Source organism: Wyeomyia smithii, chromosome 1, assembly GCF_029784165.1.
Source record: "Wyeomyia smithii strain HCP4-BCI-WySm-NY-G18 chromosome 1, ASM2978416v1, whole genome shotgun sequence".
Classification (NCBI taxonomy): Eukaryota; Metazoa; Arthropoda; class Insecta; order Diptera; family Culicidae; genus Wyeomyia; species Wyeomyia smithii.
Genome location: NC_073694.1, coordinates 50,461,338 through 50,487,454, shown reverse-complemented (window position 1 = coordinate 50,487,454; position 26,117 = coordinate 50,461,338). Strand labels below are relative to the sequence as shown.

Below are 26,117 nucleotides of genomic sequence, written 5' to 3'. Positions count from 1 at the left end.
TTATACATCCACATTTTGACAAATTTTTTGACATGTTAAATCAACATATTAGTTTTTAACATTTCTTTGAAAGTTTGTGTTATGACATTTTCCTTATGTCATTGTTCAACTTGTTTCTGTAGGTTTTAAGACATACTTTCTGTTTAACTATCTGACACTTTTTAGAATGTTTTGCTAGTTTCATTTATTATGTTGTCATGTCTATATCAGGTTGTCATTTTTTGGACATTTTTTTAACTTTCGAGATATTACGCAATAGTTTTCGACGTAGGACTACGTCTTTGTTTTCTATACAAGATTATATTTTGTGAAATTGGAAATGAAACTGGCAAATGTTGCGTCAGAAGTCAAACGATTATAGCAAGCGAACAACTTAATGCATCTTAGTCATTTATGTGTCGGTGGATAGATAAAATGTATATAAATTTTTTGATATAATGTTCAACATTGTTGCTTTACTACTTAATGGTGAAAAAAGGTGAAAAGCTCAAAGGTCTAGCTTTCCTATACATTTCCCTCGCTATTGGCTTGCTTCCCGAGCACGGATAACAATAACATGGACGGAATAAATTCAACTGCCTACATATTTTGACTCAACAAAGTGTTTTGGTTTGGTTGTCTTTCTCTAAGCTGCGTGGCCACGTCCTAATAGCAAAAATCTACTCTGAACTCGATACAAAAGACTGCGTGTAGAAAATCAGCTTCAGTCTAGTTTGTCACACAATAGCGAGTAGAGTATAGCTGTTAGAGGTACGCGACATTGAGAAACGAGAGCTGCATACGAGTCAACTTCCAGGCACTGCGGAGCATGTTACCTTTATTTTGCATACGGCAGCAATAGTGACCATCGTACGCTGCAGGATATTTTGCTGGCACAGCTACTGGAGGGCACAGCGGAGAGCAAATTTTATTATTCGCGGCCAAAAAAAATATTCAAAGCTACCGTTGGTGCGCTCATCAGCGTTCTGTAGCAAACGTGAAGATTATGGAATCGGTTCGGTTTTATTTTGCATACGGCAGCAACAGGCACCATCGTACAATGCATGATATTTTGAAGGGAACAGCGGAGAACAGCGGAGAGCAAATTTTATGCGCGGCCAACAGAATATTCAATGCTACCGGTGGTGGTGCGATCATCAGCGTTCTGTGGCACACAATTCGAGCTGAAGATTATGGCATCAGTTCTTCTCAGAACTATAAATGTTTGAAGATAAGAGTTAAGAGAATTTTTACAACTACTACTAGTGTGAAATGTTCATCTATATTTCAATAATAATTTTTACAATAACGACCAGGGCGCACCGAAGATAAACGGTAGTGTTGCCTTTGAATAGTTTATCACAGCAAGTTATAATCCTCATTTCAAGAATTTTCACTGCTAAATTGAGTGATTTTCCGGTTTAATTGTTTGTTTGTGCCCACTTGAACACCGTTGTCAGTCAAATATTAGTAACGAAAATTAGTTAATCTATGAACCAGAGTGATTTTCGCATCGGAAAAGCAAAAACATTTTTTTGATGTTTATGAGAATCACTCAGTAGTATCGAAGGTTTTTTGGTTTGTTTGTCTTTCTCTAAGCTGCGTGGCCACGCTCTAATGGCTAAAATCTACGTTGAACTCGATACAAAAGACTGCGTGTAGAAAATTCAGCTTCAGTCTAGTTTGTCACACAATAGCGAGTGGAGTATAACTGTTAGAGGTACGCGACATTGAGAAACGAGAGCTGCATACGAGTCATCTTCCAGGCACTGCGGAACTTGTTACCTTTATTTTGCATACGGCAGCAACAGACCATCGTACGCTGCAGAATATTTAGCTGGTACAGCTACTGGAGGGCACAGCGGAGAGCAAACTTTATTATGCGCGGTCAAGCAAAATATTCAATGCTACCAATGGTGCGATCATCAGCGTTCTGTAGCACGAATTTCTAACTGAAGATTATGGAATCGGTTCTTTTCAGAACTATAGATGCTTGAAGATAAGAGTTATGAGAATTTTCGCAACTACTACTAGTGTAAAATTTTCATGTATTCATGCATCGTTAGTTTTACAATAACGACCATCAAAAATAAACGGTAGTGTTGCCTATGAACAGTTTATCGGAGTATCTGATATATACATTTAGTCCTACGTCACCATTTCATACAACCCATAAGGCTATATACCTTGTAGTATTTTTGTTGATTATTTCAATTTTACTATTTTTGACGATATCATTCAAAAATATGACTAAACCTATTGAAAATACTGAAAAACAAAAAAACAATTTTTCAGTTATCATCCTTGGTCTTATCGTCTTTTTTAAGGTCTCTCATCTAGTCTTAGTTCATTCTAATTAGGTTTCTCATAGTTTGGTCTAATATTTGCCACATTTTGGTTACATTTTGTTCCGATTTTGATTTATAAATAAAGATTATTTCCTAATTATTCTATCATTTTTGTTTATTTATGCTGATTTCATTTTGACTTAATTTTCGTTTTACTTAGTGCCTATTCTAGTCACATCATTTCAATGCCAGTTAATAGTTTAGTATCATATGTAAATGAGAAACGACGGATAGGAAAAGTGATCGAGAACTGTATATTATGCAGTGGCGTAGCCGGGGGAGAGGGGGGTCTATAGATTTCAACCTCCCCTCCAAGGGCATTTGGTCTTTAATTGTTTTTATTTTTTATACTATTAATGCTAATGGACTGTTTGAGATAAAATTGACCCTTGAACTCAGTTTAGCTGTAGTGTTGAAATGTTTCGTCTCGTCAAAAAAAGTCCCCATGCAGAATTTCAGCTCTATTGAACTTCGGGATGTGTAGCCTCCAAAAGTTCAAAGTTGATTGATGAAAAAATACACAGATATTGTTGATATGAAGTTATCGAAATCGAACTTCTGTTTGAAACCAAATGTTTTAGCAATGCATGAAACTTCGAGATCGGGTGTAGTCCTATATAATTTTAATTTTTTTTTCAAAAATCGACTTGGTGTCTTCTCGAAAATCTTCTTATTCCCAGAAAGTCGGGTTAAAAAACAATAAAACAAATTTTACTGAAACCTCGAAGAAGAAGATTATCTTTTTCGATTTTTCCCCCTGTTCTTTTTTAGTTTTTAATTTCTTGGCTTTGGAAACCTTATCGTTTCTCTTTTTTTGTTGCCTACTCATTTCACTGTCATGCGGTCATCGTTATTTCCCCCACGGAAAACAAAGTGTCTAGTATCAGCACTTTATTCCAGTGTAGAAATGACTATGCATCGAATGTCTGTCTGTATGTGGGAATAGAGTTTATGACTATAGCTGATTCTGGGAAAGAAGCTGCTTCACGATTTAGTTGGAATTTTGCATGAGACGTTTTTTATAATTTCGAGAAGACACAACTTTTGAGATCTACTGCAAAACGAAATTAGAGTAGTTGATTTCCATTGGCAGGAACAACAATTTGAATGTTGTTTTCAGATTGACCATTGACTGAACAATGCCACCTTTAATTTGAACAAAACGTGCTTTGCACGGTAAGCGGTATCGCTAATAATAGCAGGAAAACACTTGATCTTTAAATCAATAGAGTCTATTGGTGATTTAGAATACTTTTACAGCCAATACGGTTTGTATATTAATCATAGTGTTTTTGGAAAAGTTTTAGATAGTAAGTTTGTCCTCAAAATTAATTACCTGCGAAAAAAAAAAATAAAACCTTTTTTGTAACGTTCTAACTTTTTTCCTGATTTGTCGACTATTGGACAGTTCGTAATGTTAGGTAATCTTTATAGTTTTCATAAAAATAAAACAATTTTTTCAAAATTTGTCATTTAGGTAATTATTTTCAATTGTTTTAACCTAATTCAAAAAAAAAATTCTCAGAGAGTATATTATTTTTGAAAAAGGACAAAATTAATATCTACTACTTTGCTGAAGACATCACACCGATGACACAAACCCTTTCGGCTCTGAAATATTTGTAATTATTAATACCTTCCCAAAATAACATTTTTTAATAGCTTCTCAAAAATGAGTCGTGTTTTAAAAAAAATTAAACCAGTAGCATGAAATGGCATCTTTTTCCTATAGAAACGTCTATGCGAAGTTTCAGCCAAATTGAAAATGATAGTTCAAAAGAAATATTAAAACTCGGACATATTTTGTGGAACTGTTCTGCTGTCTAAAATCTATTTTTTTTTGCTGATTTTGTTTTTTAATTTTTTTAATATTTTTTATTCCATTTTAAACTTATTTCTGTTTTATCCGATTTAATTTCATTTACATTTCCTTATTATTGTTATTTTGATGCTGCTATGAACTTCCAAGTCCTTATCTTTAAATTTTGTTTTAATCTAAATTAGATCCTTTCTTTTTGTTAACTAACTTCAACTTCACTTTGTTATAGTTCTTGCCTCACTCTAAATCAATTATTGTCTCATTTTGACGACATTAGAATGTCAGTTGGAATGTCAGAAAAATGATAATGAGAGAGAAGAAATAATAATGAGAGAGAAGAAAAAGAAGCGGAAGAACCAGAATAAATGACACAGAGAAAGTACAAGTAATAAAACCACCGAAAGAAGTTTCTAAAGGCCAGAATAAACTTTAACAGAACTAAGATTTGCTGAATAAAAACTTTGATGGATCTGAAAAATCCAAAATGTAGATTGATCATTGATCCATCAAGAAGCAAAATAGCGAATAATTCTAAATGTAACGCGAAAGTGCTGGAAAACACTGCTATTGGCGAGAAAAAGGGTCACACTAGAAATTGATCCCAATTTAAAAACGTATGTAAAAATGATTTAAAAGAATCTTAAATTAGACTAAGAATCGCCATGATAATGCAACGAAAAGCCGAAATAAAAATTGTTTTAAAAGTGAATTCACAAGCGTCCGGCAAAGGATTCTAAAGGCCCCAAAAAACCACTCAAGTAGAAAATGATAGAACTTAAACTGATTCTATTCTTGTATCATTAGTTTAGCCTCACTTGATTTTCATTTTAGTTTCGTTTTGTTTCAATATTTCTGGCACTTTTGGATCTTTTGTGAACTTTTTTGTCTTCCTGTATAAACTCATCACTGCAACCAGAAACACTGATCGTTTGTGATGTATGTATGGGTATGTTTGCTGCATTCCGCACTTTTCTTATTAACAACTTCACTATTGAGAGTAAGTGACATGATTATTATAATTCGTGCTTGTGTGTGCCCTCCCGTTCTACGCTTTATATTCCGAGCCTCGCTGCCTCCGGCAAATATTATCGCAATTACAATTGCTTGAAGAGGTTTCAACTGAATGGCCCTCTGACCAGTTTCGTTGTGAGAGGGACTTTTTTTATCATGAGGTATTTGTCGAGGTTCTGCAGTATTCAACGTAAAGGAAAGGTTAATAGGCGGAGCCTGAGAATAAACCCGTGCTCCGTTGACAGCGAATGGCCCTGATTGTACTAAGATTCGAACTCACCAACACTCGCTTGTCAAAGCGGACTCTACAATCTTGCGGCTGCAAAGTTTTTGTGAACTTACTTCGATCTATTATTTTCGAATTTCGTGCTGAGTTAAGTCAAATTCTTGGTGCGTTCTGACTACGTTATTAATCTGTTGTTCTCACGTTAAATCTTTTAGATTTCAGTTTAATCCTTTTATTTTTTATAGAAACTTTATTCTGATCTTTTTTGTCTTTCGTTTAATAAAATGTACACTTCAAAAGAAACCCAGAACAAAAAATGGTTTCCGGATTGATGTCAGAACCGCTGGAAAAAGGCTTTTTAAGGTCAGAAGAGGTTGTAACTGAATTTAATACCAAAATGAGGTTCTAAATCACCGAAGAAGTATGCCTCAAACTACTTACACAGCTTTTCATATTTGAAAATAAAAATGCTTCAGAAGGATGAGCGCATTCAAGTACCAGTAGATGTTTGATGTGGCAGTTACTTCAATCAGAATTCTGGCTGGTGGATCAGACACTAAAACTGCCAAAGTGAAAATTTAGAACTCGTTCAACTTGTCTACCCTTTTTTGACATTCCGTAATTTATGTGGTTCGTAGTAAACATGTGCATTATATTATAAATTGGATTTAAATCTCCTCAAGTTATGAATGTAATAGCAACAAAATCACACATCTCACCCAGACTTGATTTCAAACAAAAGCTTGATCGCTTTAAACCAGCCAAAGCTAGAATCAAATTTGGCATTTAAATATTAAGGATTTGGGTGCTAAGGATTTAAACCAGGAGCCAAAGTTGAATAAAAATTGGGGTTTGGATGAAAATTTGTTCTAGATTTTGATGAGAACTAAATTTTTACTTGTATTGAGAGTCGACTTCGGTATGGATTTGATTCGATTTAATCTGAACCATGGAAGGATCACAAATCCATGTGATTTACTTCTAGATTACAGTCGAAATTCTTATCAAAATTAGCACGTTAGCACTTGGACAGAGACTTGACATTTTGAATGGGATTTTATTCTAAATTGAGACAGGGATTTAAATCTAAAACATGGTGTAAAGTTCAACCAGAGCTAGGGTTCGAACCAAGGTTCGGAACTTTGAACCATGATAACGCTTAGAATTAAGATTTGTATTTGATCCAGAAATTGAATGCAAATTGAGATTTTTACTTCGGGGGTTTAGCTGGATTAGATTGGTCCCAGCATTTTTAAGACGAGATTTTCTACTCAGTCGTGAATCAAAATTTTCTCCAATGATATATATTTGAAAATGAGATTTGATTTTTTTATTATAACAGGAATTGGATCTGAATCTCAACATGGAACTATAAAAAGAAATGTAGAGAGAAAGAAGGACTAAGAGAGAGAAATGAAGGAAGAAATAGCTTAAAAAACCGCATCTGGAAACTAAAAATGGACGAAATAGAAAAAGATTCCATTATCAGGGGGGTCGCCTCATCAGTGAATTTCTTATTTTATTTCGACTCGGCAAAAAACGATACAGAGAAACAATTTTTGCATTTTTTTTATTCAAAAGTGTCCTAAAAAAGAAGTTTGGAGTATAAATAACTTAAACAGTTTGTTATAATCATGCACTTCAAGCAGCAACGTGCGGTGCGAGATTGGTAATACGTCCACCATTTTTTATAGAGTTTTTTGCTCATATCTAACTTCACTTTTAAATATATGTAAAACATAATTGAAGTAAAATACAAGAAAAACAAGTTAAAAGAGAAAAGGCAGAAATGAAAAAGGCATTTGAAGAGAAAAGATTAAAAAAAGAAACAGAAAAGATACAGAAAAGATGAAGAAATGGAAAAAAATGAAAGAAATAGAAATAGAAAAAATGGTAGAGGCGATAAAGGAAGGGAAGGATAAGAGACCTTAATTTGAAAAACATGGTTCAAGATATCAAAAATAAAGTATCTTAAGACTGAAATATTACCAAGAAACTAAACAAGAATTTTTCAATTTCCCCTTCCATGCACATTTCGTCTGGAAAAGTTCAATACCGGATGACGCAAGCTAGCTTCCCTTCACGAAAAACAGCGAGCCAAGCATCTCAAAAATTTGACCAAACCAAATGCTTCAATTTTCGGTAGAGAAGTGCATCGTTCAGAAGAACAGGGGTGGGGAGAGGAGGCTCTAAATGCCAAATCAGACACGAAGATGAAAAGTGCTGTAAAAGTAAACTTTCGATTTCTGCACTCAACCACGGCGCGGCCGGCGGGGCGAATGACATAAACACATTCGTGGCGTAATTCGTGCCTATCGTTTCCGAAGTGGTTCCGTTGATAGAGGGCAATCCCTTTCTCCTCCCCTTCCGAATTTTCCATCCGCGTCCGAGGTCGGCTCGGCTCGGCTACCCACTTGGCCAGTGAATCTCTTTCGGTGAATTATGCGGTACTCTGATCTGGTGCCCCCGTTCATGATCGATCGAACGTTGGGGTTTTGTTTTTCGCAGTTGGTTCACGGAATGGGAAAATTTAGGGCTGGTTAAGCGTTGCTTGCTCATTAGTGATAATTGGTAATGCGATAAGTGCTGGTTTCGGGTTGGACAGACAAAACAGACAGACGGGCAGGTTACGTACTTGTTGTAGTGTGCAAAAGCAAAGCATCTCGCTTCGTCTTATTTCCGGCCGGTAATGACCGCTTAGGTTGCGACTGCGCTTACCTGTAACGAAAGAGAGACACAAGTAACTATTAGAATCGGGGAGAAACTGTAACACGATGATGATTATGAGTTGCGGAGAGCTATGAAGTAACACTGGAAATGTAAACATAAGTACAACTTACTTAATCAGATTGATGAGATAATGAATGACATTGTTTGTTTTCTGCCATTAATCCAGAAAATGTAGAAAAATATGCTCTATAAGATCTTGGTAGTAAAACTGAAATCTACCATTTACTGCTGGTTTCAGAATAAGGAAATTAGTCGTGTAGCAATAATTTACTATTTACAACCAATTCGTTTCTCGTAATATGCCAATTACTCCGTAAGTACCGCGAATATGACGGTAAAAAAAGTAATCTTCAATCCTTGATGGCTCATCAGAAGCAGGCAGCAGGTTTGTTTAGGCGAGCAAACAAAAAAGCGTGATCATCTCCGTTCACTTTATCGGACAGACAAATGAAGCCCCAATAAACATAATTTCGATCGCGAATTTGCGCACTAAGTGCGCGCAAACTCGGATGACCGTTTCCCACGCTTTGGTTGGCCATCCACCGGAATGACGCGACCAGCGGTTGCAGATGCAGCACTGTGGACGTAACCCGCTGCCGGTGGACTTGTCGCACCACGTGTCCATCACGAAGCTCTCCACCAGTATACCACGTGTTTCCGAGCAAGCGATAAAGCGATCGGAAAAACGCGGGAAAGTGGTTCAATCATCGAGGCGAGTCGCGTAATCGGAGTGTAATCTGAAGCGGATTTCTGCACCGCGCCCGTGCGCGCATCGATTGGGTTGCTGTTCACAAGCAGATTTTCCCGTGCTTCGGATTGTATGGGGAAATCCACCGAACGCGATCATAATTGGTGCTTTCATAGTAGCAATTATCGGAACGTGTCGTCGTTTGTGTGTGTGTGCAGTTCCGAAGAAATGCGATGAAGTTAGATTTCATGGAGCAGAGCTGCAGTTTTCGAAGAACATGAATGTAAAATAAAAAAAATTTAAATACAGTCACCGTTTCTCAAAAATGGTAATTAGATGATATCATTTGTTTCATCATCCGTCTTGTGTTTATTGTTGCTTGACGCTGTAATTTTATCCATGTGTACCATCTTATCAGTGAGTCGGTGATTTCATATCTCACATCTGTTAAGTCGACTTTTGTCAACTTGGTGCGTCACGAGTCACGACGGTGGTCTGTGCGTTGCACAACCTAACCGAATTCAGTTAATAGTAATCGGAATCAGTACCATCTTATTTTTTTTTGTAAGATTTGGACCACTGCGACCATTGTTTTGATCTTTTGTGGTATTCATTTTTTACAATTTCACAGGAACCAGGTCGTTTTTCAGAAAACGGAATCCATCATTATAAACTTTAAAATGGCATTTGGGGTCGTTTTTTGGCTTCTGAATGTTATCCCCGTTCCAAAAAAACATATTGGACGGTGTTTGGCGTTGTTTTTGACTCTGGTTGGTCGAAATTTGCTCTTACCGGCTTCGTCGCTTTTACGTTTGCAGTCTTTGCTAAAGTCATCTTTGCTAGGAGTAACGAAATTCACAGTAATGATTAAAAGCTATAATTTTCCATTTTTGTCTCATTTTGATCTCTAGGGTAAAAGCAGTGTTTAACAGTGTTGACCTGACCATCAAACATTTGAAATTTGAAAAGCGTGTTTTAACGGTATTCAGCTTCTCTAGCCTTTAGAACGTTTGAGGTGATTTTAGATATATTTCGAATACTTCTTTGTTGCTTCTCCTGACTTTTCTAGCAATTCGATTTTTATTGAAAATTTTTGGTTGAGAGTATTAGAGTCGGTTTACCACTGGCTTACAAATTTGTTCTTATTCTGAGCACTGTTTAAAATTTTATCTTGACTGTAGAAGTAATGCTAATCTTGGTTTGAGATTCTTTCAGGCCTATGCTGATTTTAACAAGCGACTGCGAGACTACTTTGGTACCATCATAATTTTTTTGTGTTTTAAAAAACTTTACACATAATTTTAAAACAATTTCTTTTAAATTTCAGTGGCAGGGAAAATACGGGAACATCTGAGTGCTTTATCCGAAAAATCTACTCAGATTACCTTAGCGTGGGTTCCTTCTCACTGCTCGATACCGGGTAATGAGACAGCGGACTCTTTGGCTAAGGTGGGCGCAACAAACGGTGACATTTATGAAAGACCTTTTAATGGCTTTTAATGAGTTTTTCGCACTTGTACGTCAGAATACGATCATCAGTTGGCAAAATTCTTGGACTAGAGGGGAACTGGGAAGGTGGTTACATTCCATAATCCCCAAGGTATCGACGAACCCGTGGTTCAAGGGGTTGGATGTAGGTCGAGATTTCATTTGCGTGATGTCGCGGCATATGTCCAATCACTATAGATTTGATACGCATCTCCGTCGTATTGGGCTCGGGGAAAGTGGTATCTGTGCCTGTGGTGAAGGTTATCACGACATAGAGCACGTTGTTTGGTCATGCCCTGTACACCGTGACGCCAGGTCTAAATTATTAACTTCCCTCCGGGCCGAGGGTAGAGGACCAGCTGTTCCTGTTCGTGATGTCTTGGCGAGTCGTGACCTACCCTACATGTCCCTTATATACATTTTCCTGAAATCCATCCACGCCCCAGTCTAGTCCCATTCCTTTCCATCCACATTCAACAAAACGGCAAAACACGTCATAGACCTCGATTTTGGAATCAGCAACTGAACCCCACACGAATCCGCTAGGACCTGAGAACCCGAGGCCTTTCGCGATTTCTTGGCTTGAACAACAGCGAACAACAACAACGAACCATTACCAGCAACTGAACCCCGCACAATACTTCCAGGCCCCGAGGATTACATGCCCCTGTCCCAGCTCATGACATCGTGGCTTAGCAGAACAAATCCATACATGCTGCATATCCATGTCCATTCGACGATCATCAGACGACCATTCAACTACAAAACATTGATTGAAAAATATATGCTAGTTTTAAGATAGACTTAATTTCAGCTCGTAGTCGGCAGCGAGGATAAAAAATTTGCTTAAAGAATTTAAGTCATCAGATATAATTGGCGCCGTTAAACATTAAATTGTATTTGTGCCGTGTCAAATAAACGATAGGTGAAGAAAAAAAAAAATGAATCATAAGATTGCTATAGCTAAATTTGACAAACTTGGCATGAATGATAATTTGCTTGTCTAGCTCAAATCGTATCCAACTGGCAGAAATCTGTCCGTCAAAATCCGTGATCACGTTTTCCATTCAATCTGTTTGATCCGGTGTTCCTCGGGAAAGTTATCATGGACCATTTCTATTCTTGCTGTACATGAACGATGTATTCTAACGTACTGTAAACTATTCTATGGCGATGACTTGACTACGCTTTGGGGGGGATACACCTAAGGCACGAAACGACGGTAAAGGATCTGGGGATCCTGCTCGATGCCAAACTGAACTTCAAAACTCATGTTGCATGCATAGTTTACTGGTCCCCGTGATTCTGTAGTTAGCGATGTCGGTCGGCTAGCTCTCCCACACGGTTGTGATATCGGGTTCGATTCCCGATCAGGTTGAGGAACTTTTCGAGCTGGAAATTTTCTCGACTCAACACTGGGGCACGGTGTATCGTTGTACTTATCCTACGACATGCAAAATGTGCCGAAAACAATATCGATAACGAATTCTCTCAACTAATCTAGTTGATCGGGACCGCATTAGCCCTCAGGTAGTTTCGAAAGCCTTGCAGCGAGGATTTCTGTTTTGATTTGCCAAGAAGTTTAAAATTGTTTACTGTACTGTTCAATTGCTCGACCGTTATTGGAATATGCGTTTGTGGTCTGGGAACCCTATAACATCGGTCGACAAAAGCGAAACGAAAAAAGCTAAGAAAGCTCGAAATAGATGCTCTAGAAAGATTATAGCGCGAAGCCGTAAAATGCGATCCACTTGGTTTTTGAGGAATCTGGGTTGGACTAGTTGGAAGACTACGTTTACCCTATCTATAAAAAGGGCCTTCGACTATTAAACTGTAACTCGACTGAAACTATAAACGTACAAAGGGTTCTACCGCATATTGCTCATGATCTTTTTTACGACTTTCACGACAAATTTTAGATAAGTTACGGAAACACGACCTACAGACTCACAATCGGTTCGTGGATTTCAAGGCTGCGTACGACCTAGTCAGGTGAAGTCAACTCAGAATTCCTCGTGAATATTTTATTTTTTTAACTTTGGATAGCTCCTGCGTCCGCCTACAAAACTGAACTAGCTCGATGTGTTTTCTCGTAACCGGCATTTTTTGCGTTTAAAAAAGCAATATCAAATGATGGAAATGTCATTGAATTTCATTTTAAATCAAGAAATGTTCAATAAGTCAAATGATGCTATATGGCATTATTGGGTTGATTCGGGTTAAGTTGATTCAAATGACGCTGAAGGGGGTTCAACAACATGCTTTCGAATAGCGGTCATCAGGCGCTTCCGTGAGGTTGAATGGACGAAAGTTGCAAACCTTCTATTCAGCGCTGCCTTGGAAGATGCAGTACGAAACGTACAAAGCAACGGTTTGAAATTTTAATTGTCATGGCTTTGTGGATGACATCGATATTATTAGGATAAACCGCAGAACTGTGGAAGTAGCTTCGAGGCAGCCATGTCATTTCATTTCAAAGAACGACTAGCCTGTAGGAGAATACCTTTCACTGTGAAAACAACAGCTTTCACACTGGTAGGCAAAGCTTGAAGAGGGCAGAGAATCGTGTGTACCTGAGGAGCTTGCTGAAAGTACATTACACTCAACAACTACACAACAGAGCACACTGCAGTACTTTTACTGTGTGTCTCTATGCATATATTGAATAAGGGGAGATTCCAGGTAGGAAAGTAACTTGTGTTGTTTTCTTTGCATCTCGAAACTGGCGAGAAGCAGAAACATAGCACAGAGCAGAAGCAAAAATTAAAATGTCTGTTAAAAACATTTGACAATAACGAGAGAACAACGTGACTTTGCTAAGGTTGGTATCATTCAGCATGTTTGGTTTGTAGTTTATGCAGGCCTTTTCTGACTGCTGAAAGTGACTCCAAGCTTAATTTGGAATCATTTTTTTTCTATTTTTAGCATTGAACAGCTGTTCATAAACATTCAGCATAGTTTGAAAACATTTCTCAGTGATAATCTGTAGCAGTTTGGGTTAAATTTAGGATCCTTTTTTGTTGCTTTTCTGGTATTCAAAAGCAGTTGAAAACGATTTTTAATTTCAGCATTATTTAAATCAGAAATAATTTTAAAGGACTGTGCGTCAAATTTGGGACAATTTTTTGCTGCTTTTCTAGCATTTAAAAGTGTTTCCAAAAATTTTGAATTTTGACATAACTTGATTCGGCGATTTGTTGTCAACAATGTTATCATTTTTGTTCCTATTCTGACTTTTGGAAGCTGTTTTTCTAGGATTTTCAACCTTTATTGAAAATTTTGCCTTTTTTATGATAAGTTTTTGGCCTTGTTTAGATTTTTTAAGGTTTGGTCCATTGAGCATTCTCACTTTTCAATAATGTTTTCCAGTGCTTTTGGATATAATGTTGAATCATCGTCTTCAGCACCTACATTTTTCATTTTCAGTTTTTTTTTATTATTTTAATTATCTGTTTTTAAACTTAGGTGTTGGCTATTTATTTTTTTAGGTCCGCGATAAAATTATTACTGTTTCTTGCAAGAAAATTTTCCTTTAATGTAAAATATTCAAGAAATCAATCATATGTAGATTTCAACGGGTTCGGCAACATGTGGTCGAGCGATGTCATGCTGTAAAATCACTTTTTTTGCTCTTTGTTCTTGATGTGGCATTTTTTCGCATAATGAATATTTCGTTTGATTTTTCCGGTAATTCTATAGCTTATCTAATACATAGCACTTCATTAAACATGAGTTGATTTAAGTTAAAAAACCGTGAACATTTTGTTTTTTTTTTACCCTGAGCGAGTCCATAGTATTGTGTAGCTAAAAATGATCAAAAACAGAACTAAAATCTAAAAAACTTCTATATAAATACGCTTGCTGCTCCGGATTCCTTTGAATATTCCTAAGTAGCTGCAATGTTAACAATAGCGTTGTGAGCGATGAAACAAAAAATTGACATTCAAAGAGGGAGCAAATAGGTTCTTTTGGGTCACTCGATCGGAACAGGTTAGATCAGTCTTAAAATCATGAATCAAATGTTTTGTTTCACAATTCTGCATTTAGCTAATTTAGTAATTTAACTATTTAGTAATGAACCTGATTTGAAAAATTTGGCAATTTAGCAAGTTCGCAACTAGGTAATTTAGCAATCTATGACAGGATGACGAAAATTTACATAAAAACATTTATTAATATCTTCACAATCTATACCGTCTCTATAGCTTTTATGGTCTTATAGTCTTTATAGTCCTATTATAGTCTTCATAATCATCATTGTTTTATTTTGTTTATGCTGTTTATAGACTATTTATAATCTTTTCATGCAACAACAACAATATCCCACGCAAGCCTGGAGGGCTAATAGCGGTCTCGATCAACTATCGAATTTTTTTTTGCACATTTTGCATGTTGTAGGATAAGTACAACGACACACCGAGCCCCAGTGCTTAGTCGAGAAAATTTCCAGCTCGAAAAGATCCTCGACCTGATCGGGAATCGAACCCGACATCACAACCGTGTATGGGAGAGCTATCCGACCGACATCGACAAGTTTTCTAATAATCTTCTTATAGCTTTTGTAGTTATTGTGCAATAACTAGTCATTTTTTTACAGTTTTTTTACAGTTTTTTACAAGTTTTTTTACAGTTTCTAATAGCCACTATAGCCTTATAGTGCTTAGAGTTCTTATAGTCTTTATGGTCTTCATGGTCATCATAGTCTATATAGTCTTTATAGTCTTCATTGTCTTCATAGTCTTTATAGTCTTTATGGTCTTTATAGTTTTTATAGTCTTTATAGTCTTTATAGTCTTTATAGTCTTTATAGTCTTTATAGTCTTTATAGTCTTTATAGTCTTTATAGTCTTTATAGTCTTTATAGTCTTTATAGTCTTTATAGTCTTTATAGTCTTTATAGTCTTTATAGTCTTTATAGTCTTTATAGTCTTTATAGTCTTTATAGTCTTTATAGTCTTTATAGTCTTTATAGTCTTTATAGTCTTTATAGTCTTTATAGTCTTTATAGTCTTTATAGTCTTTATAGTCTTTATAGTCTTTATAGTCTTTATAGTCTTTATAGTCTTTATAGTCTTTATTGTCTTTATAGTTTTTATTGTCTTTAAAGTCTTTATAGTCTTTATAGTCTTTATAGTCTATATAGTCTTCATAGTCTTTATATTCTTTATAGTCTTTATAGTCTTTATAGTCTTTAAAGTCTTTATAGTCTTTATAGTCTTTATAGTCTTTATAGTCTTTATAGTCTTTATAGTCTTTATAGTCTTTATAGTCTTTATAGTCTTTATAGTCTTTATAGTCTTTATAGTCTTTATAGTCTTTATAGTCTTTATAGTCTTTATAGTCTTTATAGTCTTTATAGTCTTTATAGTCTTTATAGTCTTTATAGTCTTTATAGTCCTAATAGTCTTTATAGTCTTTATAGTCTTTATAGTCTTTATAATCTTTATAGTCTATTATTTTATCATAACAATAAGTTTTTGGGCTTTTTAATTTTACTAACAAAATAGGGGCCAAATCTCAACGTAGTTCTCAAAATAAAAACCATAGCTGAAGCTGTAAATAATGAAAGATTATAACTTTTTAACTATCCCTGTGAATTTTGGTGCACCTAGCGAAAATAACTTTTTCGAAGACTCAAATGGATTTTTCCGTATAGCCAACGTAAAAGCCACGAACTAAGGCTTCGAAATTCACAGGAATGGTTTTAAACTTATAACGTTCTTAGGGCAACTAGTTTGAGCATTAGGGAAACATTTTTTTTTACTTTCGTCTACTTTTGTGTGATTCGCCCTAAAAGTTTGATCGAAACACACACCATATCTGACACTAAACAATGCTTATCAATCTGAAAACAATTGAATTGCTCTGGATTGTACATAAAAAACATAATCGGTCCTCGAAAATACAAGCAACTCAGAAAGCAGAATACAATGAGATGTTTAGGTTCTGGATTCATTGAGGCACAATGTTTCAAGTCTGCAAAAATTTGCATGTTTTTGAACGATAATATGTAGTAAGAATCCTACGCATCCATGCATCGAATAGGTAGTTCTCTCAAAGGAAAAAATAATAAAAACTGTCAATTTTAATCTCAGGTTTAAGAATTCTAGTTCAGTGAAAAAAATGTCTTAGCTCTAATTGTAGTATACTTGGTAGTTGATGTACCCAAATCTCTCTGTCTATGGGTAAAATGTACATAAACACAATAATACGTAATGGCCTGTGGCCTGAGAGTTATAATAAACATAAAAGTGTTAAGCTTGCCAGCTGTTAAATTTACTGTTCCAAGCTTTACCCAAAAACCATAAAAAGCATTCTGTCATTAGTAGTGTTATACTGCTTATCTTATTTCTATAGAGCTGAGATAAGCACAAGAGATCCATGGTAAATGTGAAAATATTTACGTGGTGCAAGAGTGTTTTTTTTTCTTTCGTTCACCGTGTCGCTTGCTGTGATTTCTCGAATCTATCATCCCGCGCAAGAACAGAAAATCCCAAATCATTCTTTTTTAGGAGTTGGGAGATGGCCCGCAATAAGCCGTGGAGTTCCCACAGCCGCAGACGGCCGAAAGCGTAAGCATCATCAACACCAAAAACTCCAAAGCTCGCAGCTGGACTCTTCCAAGCCAAAAGAACTACGCAATCCAAAATGATGATTACATAGCGGTTCGAGGGGTTCATGAATGGTTTGTTTTCTTCTCCTGCTGTACCAGCATCGACAGCCAAGAAGTACGGGAGCGGCCAGCGGGATCAGCGCCGTTCTAATTGCTGCGTGAGTGGCGGAAAAGCGTACATCTGCTGCCGATAGGAACATGCAGCCGCAGAGGGGGGCTCATCCACATCATGTATCGGCGATGATTTTGCTTAAAGTGTATCTTACGAGTACGTACTGGGGGATTTATAAAAACTGTAATTAGGCGGTTCGAGTTGATCTAAAGGATGTTCGGACGGCTGACTTTGGATGGTAAATTTGATTAGTGATGAGATAATCTCATCAGTGCTGCCGGTTTTACTGATCGACATCAACAATTTTGGTAATTCTTAGCTAAGATGCACAGCCGGTGGTTAGTGTTTAGGCTTTACTTCAGAACCAAACAAAAAGAAGGTTCTCTGCCTAAGCCTCAAAACTCAGGTTTAATGTAGGACTACGGATGGTTTAATGAAAGGTTTTGGTTATGAGATTTATATGAAGGTGCTTTTATTCTTTTAGCACTTTACACCTAACAGTTACTTGGCGTAGGAAGTTAGTTCAAATCTAACTTAGTAGAGGAGTGCTGACTAAATAATAGTTGCGAATGGACGATTTCTGATCTGTTCTTTTCGTCATCATCAGTTGCATTGTCTAAGTTCAACAGAACTCATCCGGAAGCATAACTCGGTCCTGTACACGTTCAATTCCAAAACGAAATCAAAAGTTCAAGAACAGGACTCTACCAGATTTCGCGGCACACAACAAAACCGATCGAATTTAAACCACACTGTGAAATTACGAGTTGTAAACATTATAATTTAGATAATTAGAAAACAACTGAAGCGAATTTATTTCCGAGCAAGCAATCATAATAAACAAGTAAATAATTTTTTCGACAGTTGTTGATTAGTTCGCTTCCGGTCAAGCCTCGTAGCTACGCTGCTCTTGGTTGACCTTCAGACTGAAGAAATAAACTCGCCGTCGAAGCCCAGCAAGCAGCGAAGCTGTACCCCGGAAACCGCAACGTTGCTCGCTCGTTATAGGTGCAAGCAGAAGAAGGAGATCGAAAGTCACAAAAACAAGCCCATGCGCACCAAGAATGGAACGGAAAAATAAATAAATAAATAAAGAAGGCAGAAGAGGTAAACCCCGACGGCAAGAACGACCAACCGTCCGGCCGAAGTGCAGCGCGAAACTTGCGCGGATCGCATTCATCCCGGGCTCGCGAGAACCAGTTTTTATTACCGCCCATTGCCTTCTTTATCTTCTTCTCACTCGTTAGTAAATCGGCGCCGAATCGACGAACAACAACAACAAACACACACGGAACAGATCATCCTACCTTCGGGACCCCGTAGACACTCGAGCTCGATGGTGTAATCCCAGCATTCCATACTGTTGAGTCGGGTCAGCGAAGACAGCGAGGGCGCTCCACTGCTGCCTCCCATGAGGCCATTTCCGGTGGGAATGTCCCACAGACCGCCCCCATTGATGTGATGCTGGAGTTGCGGTTGACTCGGCTGGGTTTGCTGGGGAGACGCCGGTGTAGACGTGCCGCCGTTTGTTGTGCCATTTGGAAGCAGGGATTGGAGTGAGCCGGGATCCGATCCGAGCGGTCCCATCGTGGACGCCAGGCTGGGCGGCCCAGCGGTACCACCGTTAACGCTTTGCATCTGCATCGATCAAATTTGACAGCGACGAAGGTTCTGTCAACGGGCAATTTGTGTCATGGCGACACAGGGTTGGTTTCACTTTCGAGAGAGTAGGATTAAGTGACGGATTGTTTTCGATTTCACTCGATGGTTCGTCGTTTGGGATCACGGCAGTTTGGAAAGTAATTTTCCGTTCGCGTTTTGGGAAGCTTAGGCACGGATTTTGATTAATTTTTCACTAAGCCCCAGTTTTCTAATACCACAACACACCCCGCCACGCGATTGTCTGGTGCGAGAGCGTTCGGAGACGCGTTGACGTTTCAGGGTCGCATTGCGTGCTGCGCTGCTGCTCTAGATTCAAACCCAACATCAGATCGGATATTGCCTGCTGAATGGGCCAACACGCAGCCCCGTGGCGGAAAAGTGGTTATCAGTTTTTCACAATTTCACTGCGGTAGCAAACTTCCATGCAGGGCCGGGCAAAGGGAAAGGAAAAACTTTCAAAACGGCGGCGCTTATTGAAGCCTAACGAAGACACGATCATTGATCAGCGCGCTGGGCACTTCCAACCGAAAGGTACTGTGGCGTAATCAGAAGGAGCGGCTAAAGTTGGCACAAAATTTCAATTTCGAGGTCGTTCATACTTCGCTTTTCCGACCAGGCGCGCGTGAGGCGAGGCGAGGCGTGGCGAGTTGAGCCGAATCGAGTTGAACGCGGACCTACGCGGATCACTTCTAGCTTTCTTCACCGTTTCTTCTCTTCCTTTTTCTTTTTTTTTATCTTCTTCCATCCACTGACGATGCGATAGTCGTAATTATCGTAATCACGAGAAATGCTAGTTTTCACCTGAATTACACACTCACACTCGAACGCTCCAAATATCACTGGAACGCGAACACGGTTGTGATGTAGATAGCGCCCAACTATTCTTTTCCCTGGCCACCACAATCTGGCTCAAGTGTCACGCTTGATTGGTGACATCCGGTGGGTAGAACCCGCGCGCGCTCAAGAACTCGGTAATCGGTTACCAGTTACGGTGCATCGCTCACAATAACCCGCAAAAACACAGCACCATCTATCTGACGAATCACAAACAACAAGCACACCTTAAGCCAACGACCGCCAACTGTCGACTGAGATTCTCAGTGAAGCGCTTCGATGGCGAGAGCGATCGAGTGGTGAATTTCGCGCCGCTGCACTGCACAGCAACGCTGCGAAGTGAGGTGAGTCTTAGTACTTGCTGCTGAGCCTCTCTCGCAAAGTGCGCCAAGTGGAATGCACTGCACTGCGCCGGCGGCGGCGGCGACTAGAGCGATTCAGTGGGTGGTGGGTCCGCTGGGTGGTTGAAAAAATTCCCCAGGTGCTTTTTTCTTGCGTTTACAACATTGCATCGGCGGTGAATGGCGGGTAGGTAGTTGCTCGTGAGAGAGAAGGTTTTTTTGCATGCAGAAGAAGAAGTTAAATAAAAAAGCGATCAACGCGTTTGTCATCCTACGTCAGGGGGATTTCACGCAAACTCGATGGCATGTTGCGTTCGTTGATATTTTGTTTTTTTAATTAGTTGAAAAGCAAGACAGAAAGCTTGTGAAACTTTATTCGTTTCATCTATCTGCAGCAGTCGCCCATTCTCTATAGCAAATTAGTACTAATGATGTCAGTTATTTAGATGTAGTAATAATAATAATAGCAACCATAAAATCTCTTATCAATTGAAACAAAACATAACAAACCAAACACATAATGCTCCACTAGAGCTTGGTAAATAAGCGTGAAAACCCTCAAAGGCTACTAGTGTTTTACGTTGGATTCGTGTGCGGGAGTTTCTGCCTTGTTTTTCGTTCTTCTCTTCACGGAATGCGGTTACCGAGGGTATTCATGACTGTCCACCAATCTGGAATGCTGTGACAGTAATAACAGTGTGTAGTTGATACATGTCAGATGCGGGCTTAACTAATGCAGCTCACCGTTTGCTGAGAAAAACCTTTTTTTTTTGTACACAATGTAAACCTAAATGAGTAAAAACCAACCTCTTATTGTTTCTACGTAAAATTGTCATTCGGGCAAAGAAAAAACACGTTTGTTCTAGGAAAATAAATCAACTGCAACAATTGGTTCCCCCTAGAGTTTTTTTGTACCGCGCCATTCTAACTTCGTACTCGATGATCCGCAAAAAAAAACTCGCAAAAATAGAACGTGTAAACTACGCAGCGCAGCTGCGCTGCTTCCAACGCCCGACAAAATTCGTAACAATTGGCCCCGAAGGTAACTGTTACCCGGTCACACCTCCGCTAACCGGAATTCGAACTGAACGACGAATGGCGCGGCAACGCGAAGCAAAGAAAAAAAAAACCGCCACTGACCGAGTTTGTGGCGTTAGAATGACGAATCAGAAACGTCTTAAGCTAGCAGATAAGTCAGTCTCACGCCATCCGTTATCAAAGCATTGAAAGTTTGTCGAAAATTGATTGATAGAATGGCCAACCACACTGAGGGAACTAATCTGGAAAATGTATACAATCTAATGCTATTAACCTCAGAGCAATTGCGATACACTTCTTCATGACACTCTGTACGGGTAAAAATTGCAACGGACCTTCGAGAGACCTGGTAATTGATTTATCCGTAGGTCATTCGACAACACTCTAGGTGCAGAATAAGCAACGGTGAAAAACTGCAAGGTTGCGTTTGCAACTCGAATATGTCATTGGCATGGGACCACGCAATTTTTTTTTATTTCCAATGATACTTCACCATTCAATTACCGGTTGTCAATGGTCATTTAATTCTGAAGTGACAGTTCTGGTAGTTTTTTGTGGTTTCGTTGTCTGCTTGCTCATGAAGCGGTACTCATGTTGCGTCTCAAAGTGTCTTTGGGTACAGTAGTTAGGTAATGTCGAAATCATCCTTGTTGTTTATTTTCCAAAGTTAAGACTAATTTTCAGTGGCACAAGTGTTATGCTTTTCAAATTGCAAATTGATTATTAGTTTAAAAAAACAGGCATAGCAGACCGTGTGAATATCAAAGTTCGCAATTTCGTAAGCAACAAGAGAGACGAATGGAAGAAAGCTTGTTCGGTCGAGAAAAAACGCAATTATTATTAATTTGTCCCGAAATCGTTTAATTTAGCTGCGGCAAACCCAGCTTATTTTGAATTTATGAGCCGAATTCATAATGTAGTGTTTAGTCACAGCACGTAATAGTGGTTTTACTTTTACGTTCATTTGCTTTGTATCAGTGTTAAACGTTCGCGGTCTTATAGTCAATAAACTAAAGTAATAATTGTGTGCTGTAGGCTATTACTATATTATTGCAATTCATATAAATTTTTTGACAGGAGAAGCTTGGCCTGTTTTCTTCAAAATCATCAAAACCAAATCGAATTTTAAATTCGATCTTAAATCTAATTCAATTTAAATTTCGTACCAAGTTCCGAATTCCATTCAAAATTGAATCTCAATACTAATCGATTGCAAAATTTAATATTCAACCTAATGTAACATGCACTTTGATATCGAATTTAAGATTCAATGCTCAATTTTTTTTCATAATTCTGCCTCAAATATGATTCCAAAAACTACTCAAATTTTATCTGGAATTGAATTTCAAATCTAAATCTATTCCAATCTCGTTTAATACGAGAATGCGCAATTTAATACTATTTGATACGAATGCTGTTTTTAAGACAAACTTAACGGAAACCAACCAAATATTTATTTTTCAATTAAACTTCAACTCTAATATCGTATTTAAATTGAATCTTTTATCAAATTCCCATAGGTTACAATCCCAGATATAGTCTAGTCCCGAATTTAATTGTAAACCAAACTCAAAGCAACAGAATACTGGCGCAGATAGATTTTTTCGGAAGTTATTTTGAAATTCAATTCCAAAGTCTAATCCTTCAACGGGGAACTCAAATCATTTTCAAATTGAACCTGATACCAGATCATGAATCTCACCCTGCATCAAATTTTAATTTTGAACTTAACCCTCTAGTGCCCAGTGCCGCCTTTCGACGGGCTTCAGTTAAACCTCTAAAATGCTTCAATAACTACTTAGAATGTGTTTATCAAGATCTAGAGTGATTTTTTCGAAGTCCGTCTAAAACTAACTTGGGCACTAGAGGGTTAATATCAAATTCAATCCAATTCAATTCAACCCAAACCCCAAAACTAATTCTCAATTCTAATACGATCCAAGTCTTACAACTCGATCTCAAAATTGGTTGAGTTACAATTCCTTCCATTTTTTTTCAAATACTATATAAAAGTCACCTCAAAATTTAGTCCTAGATTTCTTCATCAGTCCAACTTCAAAAACAATTCAAAATTCGAATTGAAATCCATTCCATACCTAACACCAGACCAACCTACATATCCAATTCCAAAAAGCCAGCATCAAATAGATCCTAAAATATAATACAAAATCCTCTCACAGACTCATTAGTAATTTAATCTTCAATTTAATCTCAAATCACATATTTCACCAAATCCAATTTCAAGTCCTTCCCGAAACGCAGTTCCAAACTCAAACCACATAAGTGAATTACGAATTTATTTCTAAGCAAACTACAAACGCATCTGAATTCTAAGCCAATGTTTTATTTTTTATTAAAAATAGCTCTTTAATTTTGTTTAAGGAGTAAATGTAGTAATGAAGACACTATACTTTTTATCGACTGTTAGTTTACTCAGAGGAGTCTCTTTCGGCTTCGCAGTCTTTAAAATGTGAAAAGGAAACGATATTTTTCTCTTACATCGACGTTTCGAAACGTGGGTGTAAGAGAAAAATATCGTTTTCTTTTCACATTTTAAAGACTGCGAAGCCGTAATGAAGACAGAAAATTAAATTAATTGAAAATATGGTTGTAGAAACTACGAAAAATATAGTTCAGCAGGTGGGACTCGAACCCACAACTTCCAAAAATAACTTCATGGTCCATACCAATCCTATCCGGAGTGTAATCTTTTATCGAATTCCATTCTATAGTTAAATTAAATATAGGATTGTTTCTCCAATTTTACTACGCATCCACCTTAAAACCCACATTGTGCTTTAAAATTCAAATCTATATTCAATCTCAAATTAAATCCCAACTTCTAATCCCAAATCGAAATTTCAAATCGGAGCTTCAAAACCATTAGCTGACTCCAATTAATTTCATACTAAATCCTATACCCCTACAAATATTCCAATGAAAAATACAACACTATTTGAAACCTCGACTCAATTCAATCTCGGTATCAAATTAAATCTCAAATCCCAACCTGATTTTAATTCTAAACCACTAATTTGATATCGATGAAAATCTCAATTCCCAACCTAAATTCCATTATTGAGTCATTTTAACATGAACTGTCGAATATAATTTCCAATAAAATCTTAGATCTAGTTTCCAATTCGATTCGAAATTTAAGGTGAGATTGCAGTCGAAATAATCAAGTATTGAAAAAATAACTTCATGCCAATTCCAACCAATATTCAACTCAGCCATTTTCAATTTTTTTCAAATTTTATCCTCATTCAACAGCAGAATAAACTATAAATTTAAAATCTTAATCTAAATCCAACCAAATATTTGAGGCTAAAGTCAATAGAAAGCCAATCTAAACTGCGATTCCAAATGTTATTCAAATCCAACTTAAGGCCAAAAACAAAAAATATTAATCGAATTAAAATCTGATTTCCAATAGAATTGATTTTAAGTAACTAATTTATTCCCATATATTATTTAAATGCAATCTCAAATGCTAATCCAAAATCAATTCATAATATCAACTAAAATTCATTCCAACGCCGAATCAAATCTTAAACCTAGTCCTGTTTTCATATCCAAATTACCTCGAATCCGATTAGAAATCAATTCTAAAATTGAAATTCAAGCCAAATACATATTCAATTAATTAATAAAAAAATCACAGGAGGGTTGTGTACAAAGCCACGACCGTAAGGTTGAAGTAGAATACTCTTACAAGAAAGATAACCCGGCTGCTTGCGTGTCAGTCATTTTGAAACCGGATTTTTGTTTTATATACCGCTTGTTAAGCACAGTATCAACAAATCGCAATAAACATCGCACTGCTGTGCATTTGCAGCAGCATCAAACCTCAGTTGCAGTTATTAATAGCTATTTATTATGCTCTTCCAAATACATTTTGTAGCCTTGAAAAAGGCCGATTACTGCAATTGCAATTTTCATTCAATTATTGCATAAAAGCTTCATGGTCAGATAGCGTGCGACATGCGACACTCTGACATGCGACGCTCTGACATAATAAATTTTTCGAACGTTGTGGAATTATATAACTGGAAAAATTGGTGTGGCTAAATTATTTCCAGTTATACCATTCTACAACGTTCGAAAAATTTTAATTTGTATGTCATAATACTCATACATCTCATTCATTCTGGACCCGCCTTTATTTTCAGTTCCTACAGATTTTCTCAGTTTCGTAACAGGGATGTACAAAAACGATTTCTTGTGGACATTCTGTCGAGCCGGACCGATAGAGCTCTCATAAAGGCAACAAAGTAATATGCATTGTGTCGTGTTGTGCGGCTTGGAAGGAAAAGAATGTTCACGTCTCCGCGTCGCGTGGCAGCAAATTGTTGCGTGTTTGATATTGCCGATGGTAGACATGAGTATGAAGGTCGTAATTCTGCTGGGATGTCAAACTTTAACCGTCTTCTTCAAGACGTTACATCCTTGTTAATGAAGTGTTAGGAATTTTCTAAAACAGACTAAGCATCGTGAGCAGAACGTGCCGAACTTTTCTGTTTGAAATCGGATTTGTTTCGTATATACCGCTTGTTATGCACAATATCAACAAATCGTAATAAACATCACAGTGCTGTGCATTTGCAGCAGCATCAAACCTCAGTTGCAGTTTATTAATAACCATTCATTATGCTCTTCCAAAAACATTTAGTAGCCTCGGAAAAGACCGATTGCTGCAATTGCAATTTTCATTCAATTATTGCATAAATGCTTCATGGTCGGATACCCGCTACAACTGCTACGCTATTCGTAGCCATGCCACAGTTGTGGCCGCTACACGCTGCCATTGTTATCCGCTGTCCCTGCATCAGCTGGCCAAGCTACTATCGATGCTGAGATCCGCTGCAACTAGTGCGCTATCCATTGCTACGCCACAGCTGTGGCCACTATCCGCTAACGCTGGTATCCACTGCACTGCTACTGCTACTGCTAAGAGATGACTGCTGTTGTCGCTGTCTAGAACTGTTATGAGCGGCTTCGGCTGAAACCAGCTTTTATATAGGCCAAATAGTATATGATTCTGTCGACCGTGCTTGGGAATCATATAACGACCACTCAGAGGTCGAATTTTTCGTTTTGACAAGGCTTGACTATTTTCAATAGTACAATAGTTTGAATAATAAAATTACAATTATCTTCATTTGGGAAGAATCTTAGAAGATTTTCCAATCTATTACTGCAAAAACGAAGGAAATCCATTGAATACT

At 37.5% G+C, this 26,117-nt stretch overlaps 1 protein-coding gene across 10 annotated transcripts in view; it reads right to left on the bottom strand.

Moving 5' to 3' along the window:
* The window catches only part of LOC129719162 (uncharacterized), a 280,608-nt gene that overhangs the window by 58,895 nt on the left and 195,596 nt on the right, over window positions 1-26,117 (bottom strand). Inside the window, exon 1 of one of the 10 annotated variants that reach the window (XM_055670598.1) lies at window positions 18,322-19,762. The exons of the other annotated variants lie outside the window; for them this stretch is intronic. Coding sequence (XP_055526573.1) covers window positions 18,322-18,658 — 337 coding nt within the window. The 5' untranslated portion in view covers window positions 18,659-19,762. Of the gene's footprint in view, window positions 1-18,321; window positions 19,763-26,117 lie in introns of those variants that run through there. 10 annotated transcript variants of the gene reach the window in all.